This window comes from Camarhynchus parvulus, chromosome 3 (genome assembly GCF_901933205.1).
Source record: "Camarhynchus parvulus chromosome 3, STF_HiC, whole genome shotgun sequence".
NCBI lineage: Eukaryota > Metazoa > Chordata > Aves > Passeriformes > Thraupidae > Camarhynchus > Camarhynchus parvulus.
The window spans coordinates 104,573,689-104,593,042 of NC_044573.1; the positions used below are offsets into that span (position 1 = coordinate 104,573,689).

The following is a 19,354-nucleotide window of genomic DNA, read 5'->3' on the forward strand; positions in this document are numbered from 1 at the left end:
GGTGTTGGATTTCTGATTGCTTCTTGGTGGGATATTTTTGCTAAAGTCTCATAGCGATTTCTTCTTTCCTTCATCAGTACAAGGACTATAGTTTTAGAAATTAAACTGATTTAAAAACCAGTTTGCCTTTCTGAGTCAGATTTATGTGTTGTACTTATTTAAAAAGCTGTTGTCTAGACTTCAACTACTGCCAAGTCTTGCTTCCAGAATATTAAACTTTTCATGACGCTTACTCAGCATGTCATTCCAGCTTTTTGGTGTTTCACTGCCTCCTTGTCAAATATCAGTTTGCCTTAAAAGCACTTTAATGCCTTGAAGATAATGAACAATTTGGCAGCAAAAGTGTTTTCTGACTGATTTGGAGCCCCTGCATAAACTGCTTGGAGCCTGAGATCATTGAAACCTCTTATGCTGACTTTTTTGAAATTAAGATTTATTTCTTTTTGAATTCTGAAATCTCTCCTTGGGAGAGCCATGTAAATGTGAGTGTGTATTTTTCTCTTTAACAGTAGCTTATGGGCTATAATGGTAGAATATTTTTGCATTTTTATGTTTAGTTTTATTGTAAAGAGCCTCAGGACGCCTTTGCATGAAAGGCACTATATAAGCTCATTTTGTATTGCATTGTATTGTATTGTGACAAGTGCAATAATCTCCAGGTTTCCTATCCATTAAAGAACTAATTTCACAGCTCACTAATTACGTGAATGAGAAGGGGAAATAGGTCCTTTTTCTCTAAGGTATGCTGAGCAGATGGCGTAGCACTCATTTCCACCATCTGAATCTAAGGTCCTCTTGTGCTTTTGGTTCCGAGGCTTACCAGGCCTCTGTTTATCAAGGAGAACAGGAGAGAGATATCACTTTCTTGTACAACGTGACAGTGTTACTGAGATGCTGTCTCTGTCCTGTGCTAATGCAACATTTCTTAGCAAACACTATGTCTCAGTCTATTTATTTAGGATGGGACATGAAAACTATTAAAATTAATGTGCATTTTGATATAATTCTAATCTACCTCTGATTTATTGAAGATACTGATTAGTTCTGCCATAGGGATTTGAACTGATGCACATTAAAAATTATTAATGATTCAACTGAGTATTGTTGGGATGGAATCTTGTCTGTAATTTCAAAACAAAAAAAACATTACTTCCTGAACCTGTACACTTTGCTTTATAGCTAAGGTTTTCTCAACTTGTTTCCTGTTTTCTTTTGCATCACTCATGAAAATAACCAACATGAATCAAACATGCACGCAGTGATTTATATAGCTCCCAAACACACTGCTTTTTAAAGTAACTTGAGTCATCAGATGCTCGTGTACTCCCATGATCCTGAAAAGTCACTATCTGAGCCCTTTTTGCAGCATTAAAAAGAGAAAAGCTAAGACTGGCTGAAGATCCTGACATAACTCTTGTATGACATGGCAACAAGCCTGCATTTTACAGTGCTGCACAAGCAACTGGGCCATTTTTTTTCCCCTCAGCAGAACGAGCAGTGCTAATTTGCTGTTTCCTTCTCTCTCTGTGTGCTGATGGTCCTGGTGGTGCTGTCGTTTCAGACGGACGCGGCGCTGATGTACGACGCGGTGCACGTGGTGTCGGTGGCGGTCCAGCAGTTCCCGCAGATGACCGTCAGCTCGCTGCAGTGCAACCGCCACAAGCCATGGCGCTTCGGGACACGCTTCATGAGCCTCATCAAGGAGGTAAGTCACTAATAAAGGGGCCTGCTCCCCTGCTTTCTTTTCTCCCAGTTCCATTTTCTTTTGCTTTCACTCCTTTTTTTTTTTTTTTTTTTTTTGTTTTTGTTATTTTTTCACTAGGTGGTCATCTCTCATCTTGTTATGTGCAAGGAGTTTGACATGCAAGACAGCATTTTTATTTGAAAGTGCATTTTCCTGAAGTATTACTTGGAAATAAATATTTGGAAAGGTGAACTAACTGCATTCTAAAGAAAATTTATATTTGTAGATAATTGGGTCTGTGTGGAGCATTTGTGGCATTAAAAACCCAAACACCTGAAATTCTAAACCGTAGACTGATTATGAAAAATCCAGCAACTAAATACTGGCATAAATTGAAAGGGGACAGGAATTAATTTTACTTTCCGGTTAAAACTAATTTTTTTTTTAAATTTTCTATAGAGAATTACTATAAGTCTCCTTGATTACCCAAGATGCTGTTTAGTTACTGACAGATAGGGCCAGTAAAGCTACAAGATATAAGGTGATAAAGGTGAACACTGTAGACTTTTCAAATCTCCCATACTGTAACTCCTCATACAGTGTTTCTCAATCCAGATATGTAAAATATTCTGATGAGGAGAATCATTTGCAGTGGAATGTATTTTTTTTTTTCCAATAGTGGTTCCTTCTAGGAACCAATAATAATTTTATTTCCCACATTTTCTCTCCTACTTTGTATAGTTTCAGAACTAGGGTAGATTTTAAGTTATAAAAAAGGTGAAGCTATTGCACTTTATTAAAAGTGAGGAATAAGCTTAGGAAGGCTGGCTCACTGACCTCAATTTTTGCTGTCTCAGTGTGTTTTCAGGGGAATCAGCATCTTCCAAAAGTAAGCTTTTATTTGAATGAAATTTCCTGAGAAAAAAGATGAAGTCCAGCATTAATGAAACAGATTGAAGCTTGGGGACTGGGGAGGAGGAAGTATATAGGGAAGCAGAAGGGGAAATGCATGCATGAATGATGGAGGAATGAAAAAAAACCCAGCCTTTTATCTTGTTCAGTATATCTTGTTCAGTAAAAGAACTGAAAGAATAATAGAATCTATTGCCTGATATGGAAAGTTTAAAAAATTGTCTATGAAGACTAAAAGAAAGTTTGATTTCATTACCAAAAAATAAATACAAAATATTTAAAAACAAAAAATCAGCCACAAGGTAAACTATTTACATAAAATGAATAATTAATGATCCCATTTTGACAGGAGCAGTTTGCTCTTTCTGAGAAAAAAAAATTAAGGAAGAGGTATTTATTTCTAGAAATTGTTTTGTCTTTCTTCACAGGCCCACTGGGAAGGCCTCACAGGCAGGATAACTTTCAACAAAACGAATGGTTTAAGGACAGATTTTGATTTGGATGTCATCAGCCTCAAGGAAGAAGGTCTTGAAAAGGTGTGTAAGACATTTGCCTGCAAGGAAGTGGGAAAAAAAACAAAACAAAACTTAACCCCTAAAAACATTTATAACATTTACAAATCTTGTGTTATGTAAAACAGTGTACCTGCACTCAAGCCAGTATAAGTGGTACTAAAAAGTTAAGAATTGGTATCATCAGTGGGTTAGCTGTCTTCTGACGTTAATGTTTCTTGTACAGGGGTGGAGTGAGAGACCAAAGAATTGGGAAATGCTCTTTCCATGTAGCTTAGTATTGTCCATATTTAAACTGAAGAGCTCAGGAAGCATGTACAGATATTTGGCCTGCCTATATGACACCATCATAATCTGAAGTCAGATCATCTTCCCTCCAGCCACCTTACCATGAAGAGGCAATTGCAGGAAGCTACAGTGCCTCACATTGTTGTGACCAGCAGGCAAACTGCTGATGCCAGGTTTTGCAACTGGCATCTGTCTTGAAGTTTGCAATTAGATCTGATGTTCAGTGTTCTGTAAGAACTATATTTTTCTTCATCTTCAGATCAAGTTCTGTCAGCTATTGCCCCAAGGTGGTAATTGTGGGCACAAATAAAAACAGAAATTAAGGGAAGGGACCATACTACAGATTTGCATTTTCTTCTGTAAATCACTGAATGGAGATGCTAGCATAAATAACATATTTTCCCAAAATTTTGCCTCACAAGACTAGCTTTGGAATATTAATTTTCTCTTGCTGGGAAGATTTGTAAAAGCTCAGAAACCATGAGCTTGTCTTGAAACACTTTCATAGGTAATAACGTTTTTGCTGTCCAGAGGAAAACCTGTGATTCAAGAACTAAATTATATTTTAAAATGTTCAGTAATATACTGATGGTAGATTTCTTCTATGAAGTGTCCCATGAAGTGAACTCAGGCAACTTAGCCAGGGAAAAAAATGACTAGACTTGAAAAGTAAATCAGTATTGTGTACAAGTAGAATAAGTACAGTGCACCTGTCTTTTTTACTGGAAACAGAAATGGAAGAATTAATGTCATGGTACTAGCTAAATAAGTCAGCAGCGGCTGAAGAGTGTGCATGTAATTGACAAGTGTTGAAAATGTGGAAAGGAAGTTTTGTAATATAGGATGGCTTTAAGAACATTAGGTGACGTGGGAATCGCAAAGCAACATGAGATTTCTGGAAAATAAAATCTCAGTTGACAATACACTAGGAGATATATACATCAGTGAAAATATAGAGATAAAGCAAAAAAGGTCTACAGAGAAATATGGAAGGCAATACAAATCAACTGGAAATACAGTAGTACTCTAAAATACATAATAGAAAAAAGGAACTTGGTAAAGAGTTATATTGAAAGTTAAGTAAGAGACAAAAACAGAAATACTTTTTGAATCATAATGATATTTTTAAAAGCCCAGTATGTGCTTGAGCTGTATAGAAAGATTTTCATAGAAAAGATACTTTTACTGCTTTCATCTCTTATTTTGGTCATGTGATAAGTAGAAGTGATAATATCACTTTTTCACCAAAAAATGTTGGCAATCTTTGGAACAAACAGAAAGAATCAGTTACTGTAAATGAGCAAAACCAGAGCAGTTTCTCTGGGGTGCAAGGAGATTAGGAAAACTCAAGTGTATGCACATTTGATTGAATTGCTTACTAAACATATGAAATGTATGGTGTATTTTACTGAGAAAGATAAATCGATGCTACAGAGAAATGTTTCTCTTTGAACAAAACTTCATTATTCTGAAAGAATGCAAACCCTATTCTTCTTGAATCCAGAGTGAATAATTAAATTTTGGAGCAGGACACTTCCTAGTTGAAGGAGTACATTTTAGCCAGTTCTTTGATTTAAAAGAGCTGTCTCAAAGTTTTGAGGATCTTTTCCTCCAAGACTTAATTCTGTTAAAGCGGTGATGAGTCACCCTTCTCTCAGTCCCCTACCTCTGTCCACATGTGCACTCCATCTTTCTGTCTCCTTCTTTCTGCTGCTCCTATTTTCCCTTGGCCTCTGCCTTTGCCTTCACCTCTCCCTCTCCCTCTCCCTCTCCCTCTCCCTCTCCCTCTCCCTCTCCCTCTCCCTCTCCCTCTCCCTCTCCCTCTCCCTCTCCCTCTCCCCCTGACCCTCCTTGCCTGTTTCCCTTTCCATCTAATCCTTCTCCCTTGTACCTATTAATCTCTTTCCATGCCCTTTCTATTCTCTTTTTCCTTCAGCAGCCTTTTTGCACCTTTGTCCTTATCTGATATGTTTTCAATGTTCTTCCCAAACCATCTTGTCAGACATCACTGTCTATGTGGTAAGAGTTGCTGAACAGGTTTTATTTTTTCCTTTTCTTCTGTACATCCTCCCACTTGCGGGATGAGGAAAGGTGGGGAGATGCATATTATGGTGCACAGAATTCCTATGCCATGTTTCCATACTGTAAACTGTTATTTCTTCTAACCTCTTTCCAAATATTTCTCTTGTCAAGGACAATAGTTAACAATTTCAGCTGTAATCCCTGAAGAGAAAAATATTGACAGAGGGAAAAAAAAAAAGATTTGTTGTGAAAAATTGGTAGAAGACTTTTTTTTAACTTAGATTTTGTACAAAAATGTCCTAGATAAATTACCTCCTATAACCAGTATAACTGGGAAATTACCTAAATCATGTGCTATAAGTTCAATGACTGCTGAAGTCAGTGACAACAGAACAATTCCTCACTGATTTAAAAAAATGCTGTGTGTGATCTCAGCTGGTACATAAAATACTTGTTCCTGAAACTCTTGAATGAGAGCTGATAATCAGGCATCAGCCAATAAGAAGTATGTGTTTCCAAATAAAATTTCATGTCTGCCAAAAATGATAGCTCCTTGTAAGATGAACATGACAAAATTAAGAGATAATTGGAGCGCTGTTAATATAATATACCACAAAATTTTATTACAGTCACTTTGGACAGACTGAAACCATTCATGATTAAGCACAGTGAAAATCCAAAACTGTGACACTCCAGCATAATAAATTATAATTTAAATTGCAGTCAATCAGTCTTTACACTGAGGCTGCATTGTGAGGAAAATTATTTTATACTTCGAGGAGATAACAAATACCTGAATTTAATATCGCTTTTGATGTGAAAATTTGTCACTGAAGAAGAATCACATATCCTGAATATGAGATGTTACAACTGGCTTGAAGCCTTGCTCAGAAACCTTCACAGGGTGGCAAAGGGAGAGAAGAAGAGAGGGGAAAAAAAAAATACATAGTAAATCTGTGGGATCCAGAAGTATTAAGGTATTGTTGTTTATGTTATATTTGGCAAAGAAGGCATGAATATTAATATTACTGAAGAAAGGAAAATAAATTAAACAGTTTTCAAATGGGAAATACAGAAATATGAAGAAACATTATTATTCCTAATGGAGTATAATTATTTCCTTGATGTAATCACCACTACTACCAATTACTCCACAAAAGTAAACAAAGAAGGTATAGATAAATTTGAAAAATCTTTGAGAGTTGGGCATGTTTCTGGCTGCTTAGTCAGTGGGTAGCACTGCTGAAAGGCAATGATCCTTCCTAATACAATGCTTGTGGCACTTCACTGTGACTCATATTCACAGTTTTGATTGACTCAGAGCAAAAATAATGTTAATTTTCTCAGGAGAACTTTGAAGAAAAATCAAAAAGAATAATGCTTGAAAGTATACTTATCTATTCATGAAGATAAATTGCTTTTGAAACATGCTGAAGTAAGAAAGCTACTGAATTTTTGGGACTAGCATCTCATGAGACTGAATCTCTGTAAAGTGCTCTAGAGCACATGTAAACTCAGCACAATTTAAGTTTTGTCAGTGTGCAGTGCTTCTTTTTTGAGGAGGATGGTGAAATATTTTGATGGTTTTGGCTGGGACAGAGTTAATTTCCTTCATATAAGCGTGTATGGGGCTGTGATTTGGATTTGAGCTGAAAACAGCATTGATAACACAGGAATGTTTGAGCAATTGCTAAGCAGTTCTTATACTGTCAAGGCCTCTGTAGCCTGCAGAGCTACAAAGTGATGCTGGGTGGGCATGTCCAGCTGCGTGGGAATATCTGGTCTTGAGGGACGGCAGTAACCTGATAGCTACCTGGAAGTCAAATATGTGGAAGCTTGGATGCAAGTTTTTAACACTTGACATGAATTTGGGAAATTGTATTCCATGTTCTTGAGGACCACCGCAATTACCACGTTACAGAATACTCTATGAAATTTAATGATGAATGTAGGTCTTGGAATTGTTTCAACTTAAATAAGCTGATTCTTGCCTAAGCTAATTCTTTCTATCATTTTTCTTTGTCTCGCTGTGGAGCACATGTTAATGGGTACACCTGGTTTGGATCCTGTACTTTGGATAATAAATGTTAAAATATTCAGATCGGCATGGTCGCTTCAGAATAGTTTAGCCATTTAGGGGAATTGGAAACAATAATAGGAGATCGAGGGCTTGACAATATAGTCAATATTTACAATATATTTACTGTGTGAACGTTCTCTCTAAAGTGTATATATGAATACCTGTTTCACTTTTTAGGAACATTTGTAAGTTTGTTTAAAACAAAAGTGATGCAATAAGTTAAATTGTAGCTTGTTTGAATTTCGGTTATAGATTACCTTGATGCACTTTTTCTTCATTTTGGCTTTTAAACTTTTCTAGTAAAAACACATTGGCAATTCTACTCAGTTCAAAAAGCTACTTAAAAATTAAAACAATGTCCTGAAACAAATAGAAAATAATTAACTTGCTGCATTGTTTTTGCAAAACTTTTCTGTAAGAAGCAGCTTTGAAAATACATTTCTGTGATTTGGGAGTTAAACACATCAGTAACATATAAGAACCTGTGGTACAAATTGTTGGGTTTGAGCTCATCAACAAAGATAATCCAAAGAAAGTCTAATTTTGGACCTCTGACTTCTGGTCCATTTCTTAGATTTTTGGTTAACAAAAGCAGCAGCAAAAGTACAATGAATTTAATTTAGAAAAATAATAAATCAATTTATTAAGACAGAAGTTTCTTTTTAAAGTAATGCTGTTGCTAATTCTTATAGGTCCGCAGTAGATTAAGTCTGTAGTTAGATAAAATCCAAATTCTAACAGTTGATATTCTTTTGCTTGTGCTTGTTACTATGTCAAAAAGTAGGAGAGGATGTATTTTAGTTAGCAATGTCTTGCCTTTTGCCAATATAAATTTGAATTATAAACATGAATTTGAACAAAGCAAATGATGTAATGAATTTAGGATTTGAAAGTGATCATATAAAATGTTGGTGTTTCCTCAGAAATTTTTGTGCTACTTGCATACCTGAAGTTATATCTCATAGAAGAGATTAATTCAGCTTCAGTTATATAGCATCAGGCTCTAGTTCTCATCTTGTCATTCCTTGTTATTCTACTCTAGTTTCATCTTTGAAGTAAAGCAAACACCGTGATTGTCATAATTAGCAGAACACTGCAATTAAATGTTAGCAACCCTTTTAAAATTTCTTGATTGCGGCCAAGCTGCAAGGCTGAACATTTTGAAACATTTTGAACATTTCTGGAAGCCTTTCAATTCATTAAATCAAATTGTATTAAAACAGTAAATGAAGGAGAGATTTTTTTGGTAGCAAGGCTTGATTTCAATACTTTGAAACGATGCATTAGATGTTTTTTGCCAATTGTATTTCTGAGACACACATATTCTTTCTTCCCTCCATGATTCTTTGATCAGCTTATGAGGTACTGAATGGCCAAGTTCAAAAGAGTGACTTCTTGAAACTGAGTGTTAAGCAAGGAAGACAGAGAAAATATTGATTCCTGTGGGATAGAAAATTGTCGAAAAAGAGATCAAATTTGTCTCTTCTTTATTACAGCATCCACTGATTCATGCTCTGCTGTAGTCTCAGTTTTAGAAATGGAACTCTTTTTATCCACACCACCTTGAATCCTAAACTTACTTTACAGCCCTGTGGCAACAAATCACTTAAAAGTATGCAAATGGTCTTTCCAGACTCAGTTGAAAAGATAATTTAAAAAATTGTGTGTGTTTATATACATACATACATATATTTGCAATGAATCCTTGTAGAAATGTTTTATTGTCTAGGTTTAGTTTTAAAATATCTTTACCTTGTGTTATAGATATTACTTAGTATTTGAAATTATGTTTAGAATTGTGTCTAAAACCAAAATAAGATATATTTGTGGGGGTTTTCCTAGAGAATAGAGTAATACAAACATTCTGATTTCTAAAATGGGTAGTTATATTTACCATTATAATTGTATAGGAATGAAAATGCAGATAAGTTACAGATAAACCTCATTACTTACTACTTAGTATGAAAGTCTGTCCTTGACCTGAACCTTAAAGCACAACCATGTATGTTCTTACTTAGATAAAAATTCTATAGATTTTTATTTTGAAGTACAAAATGTCAAAATACTCATGTGTCGAAGATTTATCTGTAAATAAATTGGGTTATTGCCTGTTCCTGTCTTCTCCATTACTTTTTCCCAAAACCATATTTTGTCCTGCTGTTCTCTCTGATCACAGAAAAGTGTAAATCCTTGTTAAGAGACAATGCTCTCTTCTCTGCAAATTAATTTCTCCCTGTTATCTTCAGATGTGGTTTATCTTGAGAAATAGAAAATTAAGTATTAAGAGTAGCTTCAGACATTCTTTATGTAATTTTTACACCTAATGTTACACTTCACAAAACATAATTTAAGGTATTGCTAAACATATTTTAAATAAGCAGACTTTAAATATAATGACAGATAAAAATGAAACAAAATTCAATAATAATAATTCTTAGCAATCAATTTTTTTCACCTGTAACAATATGTTTTTCCTTAAAGTGTTTTTTTTCTAGATGCTGAATTGTAACTAAAGGGTGATTTACACAGTAATTTACTGTTTTATAGGTTGGAACTTGGGATCCATTGAGCGGCCTTAACATGACAGAGAATCAGAAAGGAAAACCAGCAAACATCACAGATTCCCTGTCCAATCGCTCTTTAATTGTCACTACCATCTTGGTAAGCAATTGCATTTGCTTTCCCTGAATTACAGTTATGCAGAAAAACAGATAGAATGTGACACACTAATTGCAATAGTAGTGAACACTCGGCAGTGTGCGTTACCATTACTTAGAATTTACTTGGAATTACTTGGAATTTACGGTGTCATGAGTGAACACCAGTTGATAAGCCAGTCATGGATGTTTACTCTTACCTTCATTGTGAGCAGGTTATCCTGATTTTAGAGTTACGTTAATTGATTAGTAATTTAACTTTTCTTATTACTGACTGAAATGTCTTCTTCTTTACGGTGCTGCTTTTTTCAGTGCCATATGAGATCACAAAAGATAATTGGTTTCAAAATGTGTTTTGTCTGTTAGCCTGATGATTTTAGCCAGCAAAAATATATTGCTTTTGTTTGCTCTTCTAACACCTCAAAAGAAAATACAAAGTATTTAACATTTATTTAGAATTCCTATTGCTCAATTATTGAGATGAAATTTGTAGTTATACAGATATTTGGTTGATCCTTTGAATTAAACCAGAAGAAACAATTTGAGTAACTTCTGTATTATTTTCACTGTTGACAAATTCATCACAGTGAATGAGGTATTTTTTACTTATAAATAAACACATTGATTTACGTAAAAATAAGTGTTCATTTATTTCCTCACAGTATTTTTGAAATAGTAATTTTAATTTCAATGCAAATTTAAAACTTTCCAGAAGTTTGTCTGGTGTGTTTGTCTGTTGCCACCATTATCATGAATTTGCAGATATTAAAAAATTATCTGCTTCCTGGTGGTTGTATATTTTATTAAGAAGCTTTTACCTACCAGCGTGTATTATAACATTTCAAACTAGAATGAATTTTTACAGGTGTATAGACACAAATGCCAGTGTGCTTTTAACCTTTTATGTAACATAAGTCATATAATTTCATCCAGTGGGTAACTTGTTCACTGCTTATAAGGTCTGTTTACAAGTGATAGAAAATCTTCTGAAATCCTTCACTTCATTTATTTTACTAATTGAAAAATACACAGCAGATATATAAAATGGAACACGACTGACTCACTTTCAGATGCAATTTCTTGTTATGCTAAGACAAGCACAGATTTACCACAACTTCCTCTTGTACCGTTAATTGTAGTCATGGTCTGCTATAGTTATAATTTAGTTTATACATTTATAATTCCTTGTTTGTTTTTTTTTTAACGAAATGTAAATGAATATCATATATTCTCTTATATTAAAAGCATGTCCTCTAGAGTATTATTCTGTCAATTTTCTTCCCACTGACTTTCACATGTTTCCCACATGTAAAAACTACTGCATTATCAAGTAAATTTTATTAATAATTCCAATTCCATGCTCTCTATACTGCTATTGCTTTGTACCAGATATCCTGCCTAGGATTTTTCTTGACACTATTCACTGATCTGTAACTTTAATTCATGTGAACCTGGCGGCTGCTAGAATTCTGCTTTACAGAATGAAGTCCTGTCTCTGCCAGTGACCTGCTCCCTTTGTTACTCAGTAATGAACCAGCCTTTGTATCTGCACTCTTCAGTAGCCATCGTGTGCTTGATTCCAGACTGTGATAACAATACTGCAATGAAGACCAATCCCCACAAGATTACATAAGAAACACTCAATAATATAGGATGTTTCAAATTTGTTTGTGTTTTAACATCTGCCTGTTGATGAGGTTTGAGTTAATATACTCCAAGTATCATATTGCTCTTATATAGTGATACTGGCATGATTTTGGTTGAAATAATTAGCTCAAGAAATGGTAAATAGCAGAAATGTAAATAGCAGTGCTGCCAGTGGACACTGATTTTAATCTGGTAAAGCTCACAAAAGAAGACTCCCAAGATTTAAGAGAAAAGCTGCTTTCTGTAATCAAGGATATCCTTTCTCTTAAGAGTTAACTTTTGGTTAGCGGTCTTTTAAAAATATCCATCTTCTTTGCAGGTATCTAAATAATGCATGAAAAAAAAAAGGACTTTAAATTGGTGTAACAAGTTACTTACTTGTAACTACCTTTTTTACTTCAGTTATTGTTTAGTAAAAGTTTTGGTAATTGCAATTGCTCTTTTCAGCTATGAAGAGAGGTACTCAGAAGAAGTGGTACAAATTGGAAGAGCTGTACTTGGAATAGTAAAAAGAACCCAAACCATTTTTGGTGTGGAAACATATGTACTAGCTTTATTTGCTAGTTTTATCTTTTTTATGCTTAAAGAATATGTTTCCGTTGAACAGAAAGCATATTAATGAATATTCATTTTTGTAGCAATGCAAGGGAACAATAGAAAATGCTAAAGCTCCTAGAAATATACCTACATCATCAGCTTTTCTCTCCTTTTTTGAGTCTGCAAAATCTTGCTTAAATGAACAAAGAAAAGGCAATTCTATGATTTAAGCTATTCATAGGGTTTTCCTGTGATGTTTTCTTCACTTTGAGAATTCCCTACAATAGTCTATAGTAGACTGCCAGCTGGGGAGCCTTAATCATTTTTCTCTGTAGTTTGCCTTAATGCTCACTTTTTATTTAAATATCCAAGGCTTTCTTTTATTTTTAATTCTGAAATATGAAACATGTAGTTTTTGTGAAGAAACCTGTCTGATTTCCAAGTTCTGAATCCATAGCAGCCCCAAGCACCAACTGAACTTGTCCACTGGAGAGATAGTCAGATCTTTTTAGGGAAGGGGGGGAAACTTTTGAAAGATAATAATTATGCTGGTTTTTTATATTTTATAATCATAGCTTTGGATCTATCACTCCTTTTGATACTATTACTTTGGTTTATTTTAAAACCATCTGCATTGAAACTTCAGAATTTCTTTCTCATTTAAAAAGTCTACTTATTGAATATTCTGCATTTAGAAAAACAAACCAAACAAAAAACCTACAGAAAACAAATTTTCAACTTCAGTAATAAGGATTTATTATTTGATTCTCCTAAATTGACTCCTACCAGAACTCTGAAACATTTCTTCTCTTTAGACTTTAGATGTATCTAAATGTTTTTGTTCTTGTACATCTTCTACTTCAAACTTGAGAGAGTTTTAACTCTGGAATTCAATTTCCATGTTTATAAAGGTATGTGTATGGTACTTAGGGGATTTTTTATGCTAACTTCATAGCAGCCTGTACATATTATCATACTGGTTCATATGCCCTGTTCTGCTAAAATAAATGCTTGTTTCCTTTCCTGTGTAGCTTTTATGTACTTTTCTGTATCTGCTTACATCAAAGCTCAGAAAAGCTCACAGTTGTCAAGTTTAATTTTTCCAAGGAATGTGTGAAAGTTATGAAAGGTGTGTGATGTTCTCAATTTAGTTGTTTTTGTTACTTCGCATTTGAAAAGTGAAATTACCTTTTTCATTGTACTTCCCTTAAAAAATTGGTTTGAAATAGGCATAGAATTAGAAAGAACTAGAAGGAATACTTATAATAAATTTTTAAACAATTTTACTTGGTTCAAAGTATAGTATTCCCACATTGTATTTTATTGATATATACTGCTTTATCAAATGGGTAGTGCATAATTTCTCTCCCTTTTCTCTTGGATACCCAAGCATGAATTTTCAGTGGCCAAATTTTAAATTAATATCTATTAAAAGAATATTAAAATTCAAAGAATAAATGTACCTTCTATCTTTATAAAGGTGGATCACCCATCAATTGTTTTGATTAATAGTAACTAGTTGCTTCACCTCTCCCACTGGAATTTTGACTGCCTACTGTGAAAACCTATTGTGTATTCCTTCTATCTGATATAAATGTTAAGAATATGTGGCAGTCTTTTAACACTCCAGTATCCAACCTTCTGGTGAGCAGAAGCTAATCATCAAAATGTCTGTTCTAACAGTGGCAAATTTTCAAATGGTTCTCCTCTTTTCATCATTAGCCCTTCCACTTTCCTTTTGTTGATTTATTAATTTTTTTTGCTGTATTTTGCTTTTCTCAATACTGACAGTAATACATTTTAGATTTTTTTTTTAAATATGCTATTCTGTGTTGAAATTATGAAGGAAAAACTATATGTTTGATTAATATTAATAAAAATAAAAGAACTTGAAATTTAAAATTTGTTGTAATTTCTAGTAATATCTTTGTAGTTGAAATACAATATAACTCACAGGAATAATTCAATAATTATTATTTATTTAAATATTTATTATTCAAATCAGAAAAGAAAAAGAGGAAGTTGAAGAATATTGTTTTTAGAACGTGTGCTTTTATTCAAGTGTTAGCTGTACATTTTTAAAACTAAAACCAGTCTGTAAAGTTACAATGTTAATTAATTTTCAAAGATTTATCTTCTATTTGCAAATATGGTTTTTAATTTACCTGTGATTCCAATGTTCCTTATAGCCATACCTTTATTTGTAGTATTTTAGCTAAGTTTACTTTTCAGTAAATTTTCTCAGAAAAAGGATTTGTTGCATTTAGAAGTTTATTTACACTCTCACTTGGAGTGCTTATCTGGCTTGGGATGGGGCTCTTCTGCATCCCGCTTCACCAAAGATATTTTAGTCTAATGAGACATCAAATGATGACTGATCTTAAAATTTTGTAACAAGCTGTTACAAAATTTGCAACCTGTTGTTAATTTAGAGTAGCAATGTTTCCTGGAAACATTGCGTCTTCCTGAGGATTCATTCTGGAGTCTACAGTCAGTGTTTGATCAGTGACTTTTTGTTTCCAAGCTGCTCATGTCATTCCAAGCAATAATAAAACCACTAATGGAAGGTGTTTCCCTGATTTCCTGGGGAGATGAGTCCAGCTGAAAGATTTAATTGCAACTGAAGCTGTTTTGAAGATTTCAAGTACTGGTTTTGTGATGTGGTCTAGTAATTTTTAAGGGTCATGTTTTCAGGAACTGAAGGAAAAAAAAGAAATTGTGAACAATGTTAAAGTAAGTATAAACCAGCTGCCAATCTACATATCAGTCAGTTTAAAAACTCCACCTACCTAATCAGTGATAATTGTCCTAGTGAATGATGTTGGTGGAAGTGATAATTCACCAAGAAGCAATGGTGATTGTACATTTAATGAATAGAGACTTTCCTGAGAGTAGGTTTAGCAACCAGTTTTGTTAGCCCATTCTACGAGTTTAAAGCTTGAGCAAATGAAGCATGTAGAACCCTTTGCATGCATTTGTTCAGCATACCTGAATGCCATGTTCAGTATTTACAATGTGTATTACTTGAGCAAAAAGAGAATTAGAGAAAACATTGGGATTAATAAGAGCTATTAGACATGAAGCTGCCAACACCAACCCTGCTCAAGTTAAGTCAGAAATCACTTTACATAGCAAGTAAAAGGTCTGAAGAGAAAAAACCCCAAACACTTTGTATAGTAGAAGACTAAAAGAAAAAGTAGCAGTAAGGAATTACTTAATGTAGGATTGGAAAATCATTAAGAGATTATTAATAATTTATTGATCAGTCTTCTCAGCAAAAGTTAAAAATCATGAAATAGTTGTACAGGTCCTATTGTAGACCTTATCCAAGTTGGCCAGAGTAAAGAATATAAATGATTTGGAGTTGGAGCTAAGAATTCCAGAAATGGTTGCAAGATTTTTTTATTTTTCTTTATCAAAATATAAAAAAGCATCAGCAGAACAGATAAAATGTCTGAGGATTTCTATAATGATCTGATAGAAAAATATGTAGGAATTTATCAATGAGCTGAATTGCTCCATGAAGAAAATCCTGCTGTGATTATTAAATAAAGGAGAGTTAAAAGCATAAATTGACAAATATATATCCTCCCTGATATCGCACATATTTAAATTCTGTCCCAGATAACTCAGGATTGCTTGGAATGGGAGACAGAGACAAAAATGTTGTCAAGAATCTTGCCAGGATTCCAGACATTGGGGGATGTGTAAGACTGTAAATATCTGAACAACTCTGAGAGCAAATGTCTCGGATCTGTGTGTATGAGCATTCCAAGCTACATTGGAATTCCTTCATGCCTACAAAATAGGCCGTGACACTGTGTAAGCACTGCTCAGCAGCAATGAAAATATTCCTGTGTTGTAACCCTGATTTGAGCACAAATCCAAACCATACAAGTTAATGTGAGGAAAATTGCTGCTACCCCAGGAAAAAAAAGCACACTATGTTTTGTCATAGCATAGCTTCTGCTTGGCCAGTGGTGTGATTTCTTTAAGGAATTGTAATTTCACCTGAAAAAAATTGTTTTTCTTACAGTTATTTTCTTTGAGATATTTAATATAAACTTTCCAAGTTTATTAACAACTATTTTCACACATAGTTTTTGCTCTGATACCATCTCTGTTTCTCAAGAATTATTCGGTGATCCTTGTCATTTAAATTATTTTCAACTTTCACGTTTTCTGTTAGGTCTTTGTTCTTGTCAGTACTACATCTTGAAGAGCTCTTCTGGAGTCATTTGTTTACCTGTTGTTTGAGAAATTTCTGTCAAAACATCCTAGAATTTTGGCTGCACAATTTATTTCATGTTTGTTCCTTGCTAATTGTATAAATACCTGTGATGTACTTTCTGAAAATATGGCTGTAACCTTACTTATTTCAATAGGAGTATATAGCAGCTCTTTTAAGAACAAGATTCTTCCCTGCATTCTCCTTTTCATTTCTTTGGGAAAATCTTATGTACTAAAGTTCCAGTTATATGTGGATATAACATTTAAATCATGGGAAAACTCAAGGCAGAAGATTACATTGGGAGTGTTGATTTATTAAAGCAGTCAGGTGCCTGTGGAATGAGGTGCCTTTAGCCCCACTGAGTGCTGATGTGGGGATTTAGGACTGTAAGAATTTTCTTAAGTTGCCCTGGAGAGTTTATCTGAATGTTTACTGAGTCTCGTGTTTGGTGCAATGATTGAATATACTAATGTTTGTCTTACCTTACTTGATTTTTGTCCTTTTTAATTATAAAAAAATGAAAAGAATCTCTCCCAAAAGTGAGCAAAGTCTGAGTTGCATATTTAACCTAACAAACACAGCTTGAATATTGGTTCCATATTGCAGTGGAAAACTAACAATTGTTTTTGTATTTTTCCCTTTAATTTTCTATTTGAGAAAGGCCACCCTATACTGAGAAACGGGTGTAAAAATACTGGTTTGCAAAATGTAAATTTTCTTCCTATAATTATGGTTTTTCTGCCAATCATTTTAATTTGTTTGCTGTCTGTTTGCATACCACTTAATGCAAAAAAATATTACCTTGTAATTTGATTTAAACATTAGAAGATAAATGCCTAAAGAAATTTAATCCAGTTTTCATGGAATGTCTATCATAGAACTTACTTTTTGTGTAAATGTTCTCAGGTTTTGCTGCAGTCTTGTAAATGGCAGCCTATAACTTGAGGCAACAGAGAACTAGGTGCTTTCACTGACTTTTTCCTTTTCATGTGGGTCTTTTATGCTTTGCCTAAAAAAGCATTGAGAAAACAGTTTAAATACTTGTATAAATAAAAGTGTAAGATCTAATATCTAAAATATTTAATCAATGTTTGGAGTTTTAATGAAATTTTCTTCAGTTGCCAAAGCACGTTGTTTCTGCATTTTGAAAGGCTTACGTTGTCCATCCAAAGAATACATTTTATATTACTGTATAATGCGAATAGTTAGGGAACACACTTAAATTTAGTGTGCATATGCATTCTTTGAAGACACGTTGAGTGTGTTTAAAAAAAAAAAAATAGACAAAGTGAATCTTTGAAAATATATGAAGACATCAGATATACACAGACAAAGCTAAAAGGATTCTGGTTTTCATATTATTTTGTTTTACAGGGAGTGATGTCATGAGTGTATGCACGTGTAAGCATATGAGTGTTTACTACTTTAGGCTAAAATGAGAAGAAAGGTGTGGAGGCACTCATTTTCCATTCTGTCTTAATTCTTACAGGAAGAGCCATATGTTATGTTCAAGAAGTCTGACAAACCCTTGTATGGAAATGATCGTTTTGAAGGTTATTGCATTGACCTCCTCAGGGAGCTGTCTACTATCCTTGGATTTTCCTATGAGATTAGACTGGTGGAAGATGGAAAGTATGGAGCCCAAGAAGATGCCAGCGGACAGTGGAATGGAATGGTTCGTGAATTAATTGATCATGTAAGTCAAGTTTTACAAGCTTTCAAATATGCTTTTAGATTTCAAACCTTTCTATAAAAATTGTAGAACTTTTATGATAATTCTATTTGAATACTACTGTTTTCAAAATGCAGATGTTTTAAGAATTGATGCAAGTGGATGGGTATCCATTATTTCTTTAGTGTAGAATTTGTAAAAATAAAGCATCTCTGTTTTGCCCATAGGCAGTGATTGTTTTGGTTTAGCTTTTCCGTAGCATATGTCTAAGTCAAAATATGAAATAAATAGTACTCAGAATTTATTTCTGAGAACATATATAAGAAGTTTTATAACAAAATTTTGGTTTATAACAAAATTTGCTACATCAATACAAGTGAGCTCTCCTTTTCTGATAGTGTATCTGAGATTTTTGTCTTAGACAAATTTCTCTTTGTGTAGTGTAAGCACACATATAATTTGATATTCATCTTTCTTGAAATTTTAACAATAAAGTGCAGGAAGTAAGACAAAAATGTCAACATATACTGATGAAACAAAGCAATGTCACACCAGATATCATTACAATTGACTGCAAGTGATTAAGGGAGGTATTACTTCAGGTTCTTCAAAATATGCTTTCTCAGTTGGTCATGCCAGTTGGATTCAGTCTCAGAAAAATTTTCATAAATTTAAAAATTATGTCATTGTTCCTTTCTGCACTTATTTGGGTAAGTTGCTTGATAGCATTTTCTCTATAGACATGAGGTTCAAAGATTGAGATGAAACATCCTGCACATCACTGTCATATAAAATAGGTGGAAGACCTAATTCAATTCCTAATTCAAGTGGAACTTCTTAATGATGGCAAAAGCGGCATGAATCACTTGAAAAATATTTACTTATCTTGTTTGAATTTGCTTTAAGATTTCAGCAGATGGGCTGAAAGATGTGCTAATCAAATTATTCATATTTACTAGGAAGGTTGTGCTTCATGCTTTTCTAGTAAATGATAATCTGGTATTGGTGTTGCAACAGATGTTGATTATGCCTGGCTTCACACATTTAAGAAGAATGTGTGGGAGTATTATGGTTATGTTATCTTTAAATGTGTGTATTTATAATACCTAGTG

General features: G+C 33.8%; 1 protein-coding gene across 1 annotated transcript in view; it reads left to right on the top strand.

Moving 5' to 3' along the window:
• Positions 1-19,354, top strand: part of GRIK2 (glutamate ionotropic receptor kainate type subunit 2) — a 353,639-nt gene that overhangs the window by 186,236 nt on the left and 148,049 nt on the right. Inside the window, exons 8-11 of the mRNA XM_030944939.1 lie at positions 1,562-1,705; positions 3,025-3,132; positions 10,046-10,159; positions 18,060-18,266. Coding sequence (XP_030800799.1) covers positions 1,562-1,705; positions 3,025-3,132; positions 10,046-10,159; positions 18,060-18,266 — 573 coding nt within the window. The remainder of the gene's footprint in view (positions 1-1,561; positions 1,706-3,024; positions 3,133-10,045; positions 10,160-18,059; positions 18,267-19,354) is intronic.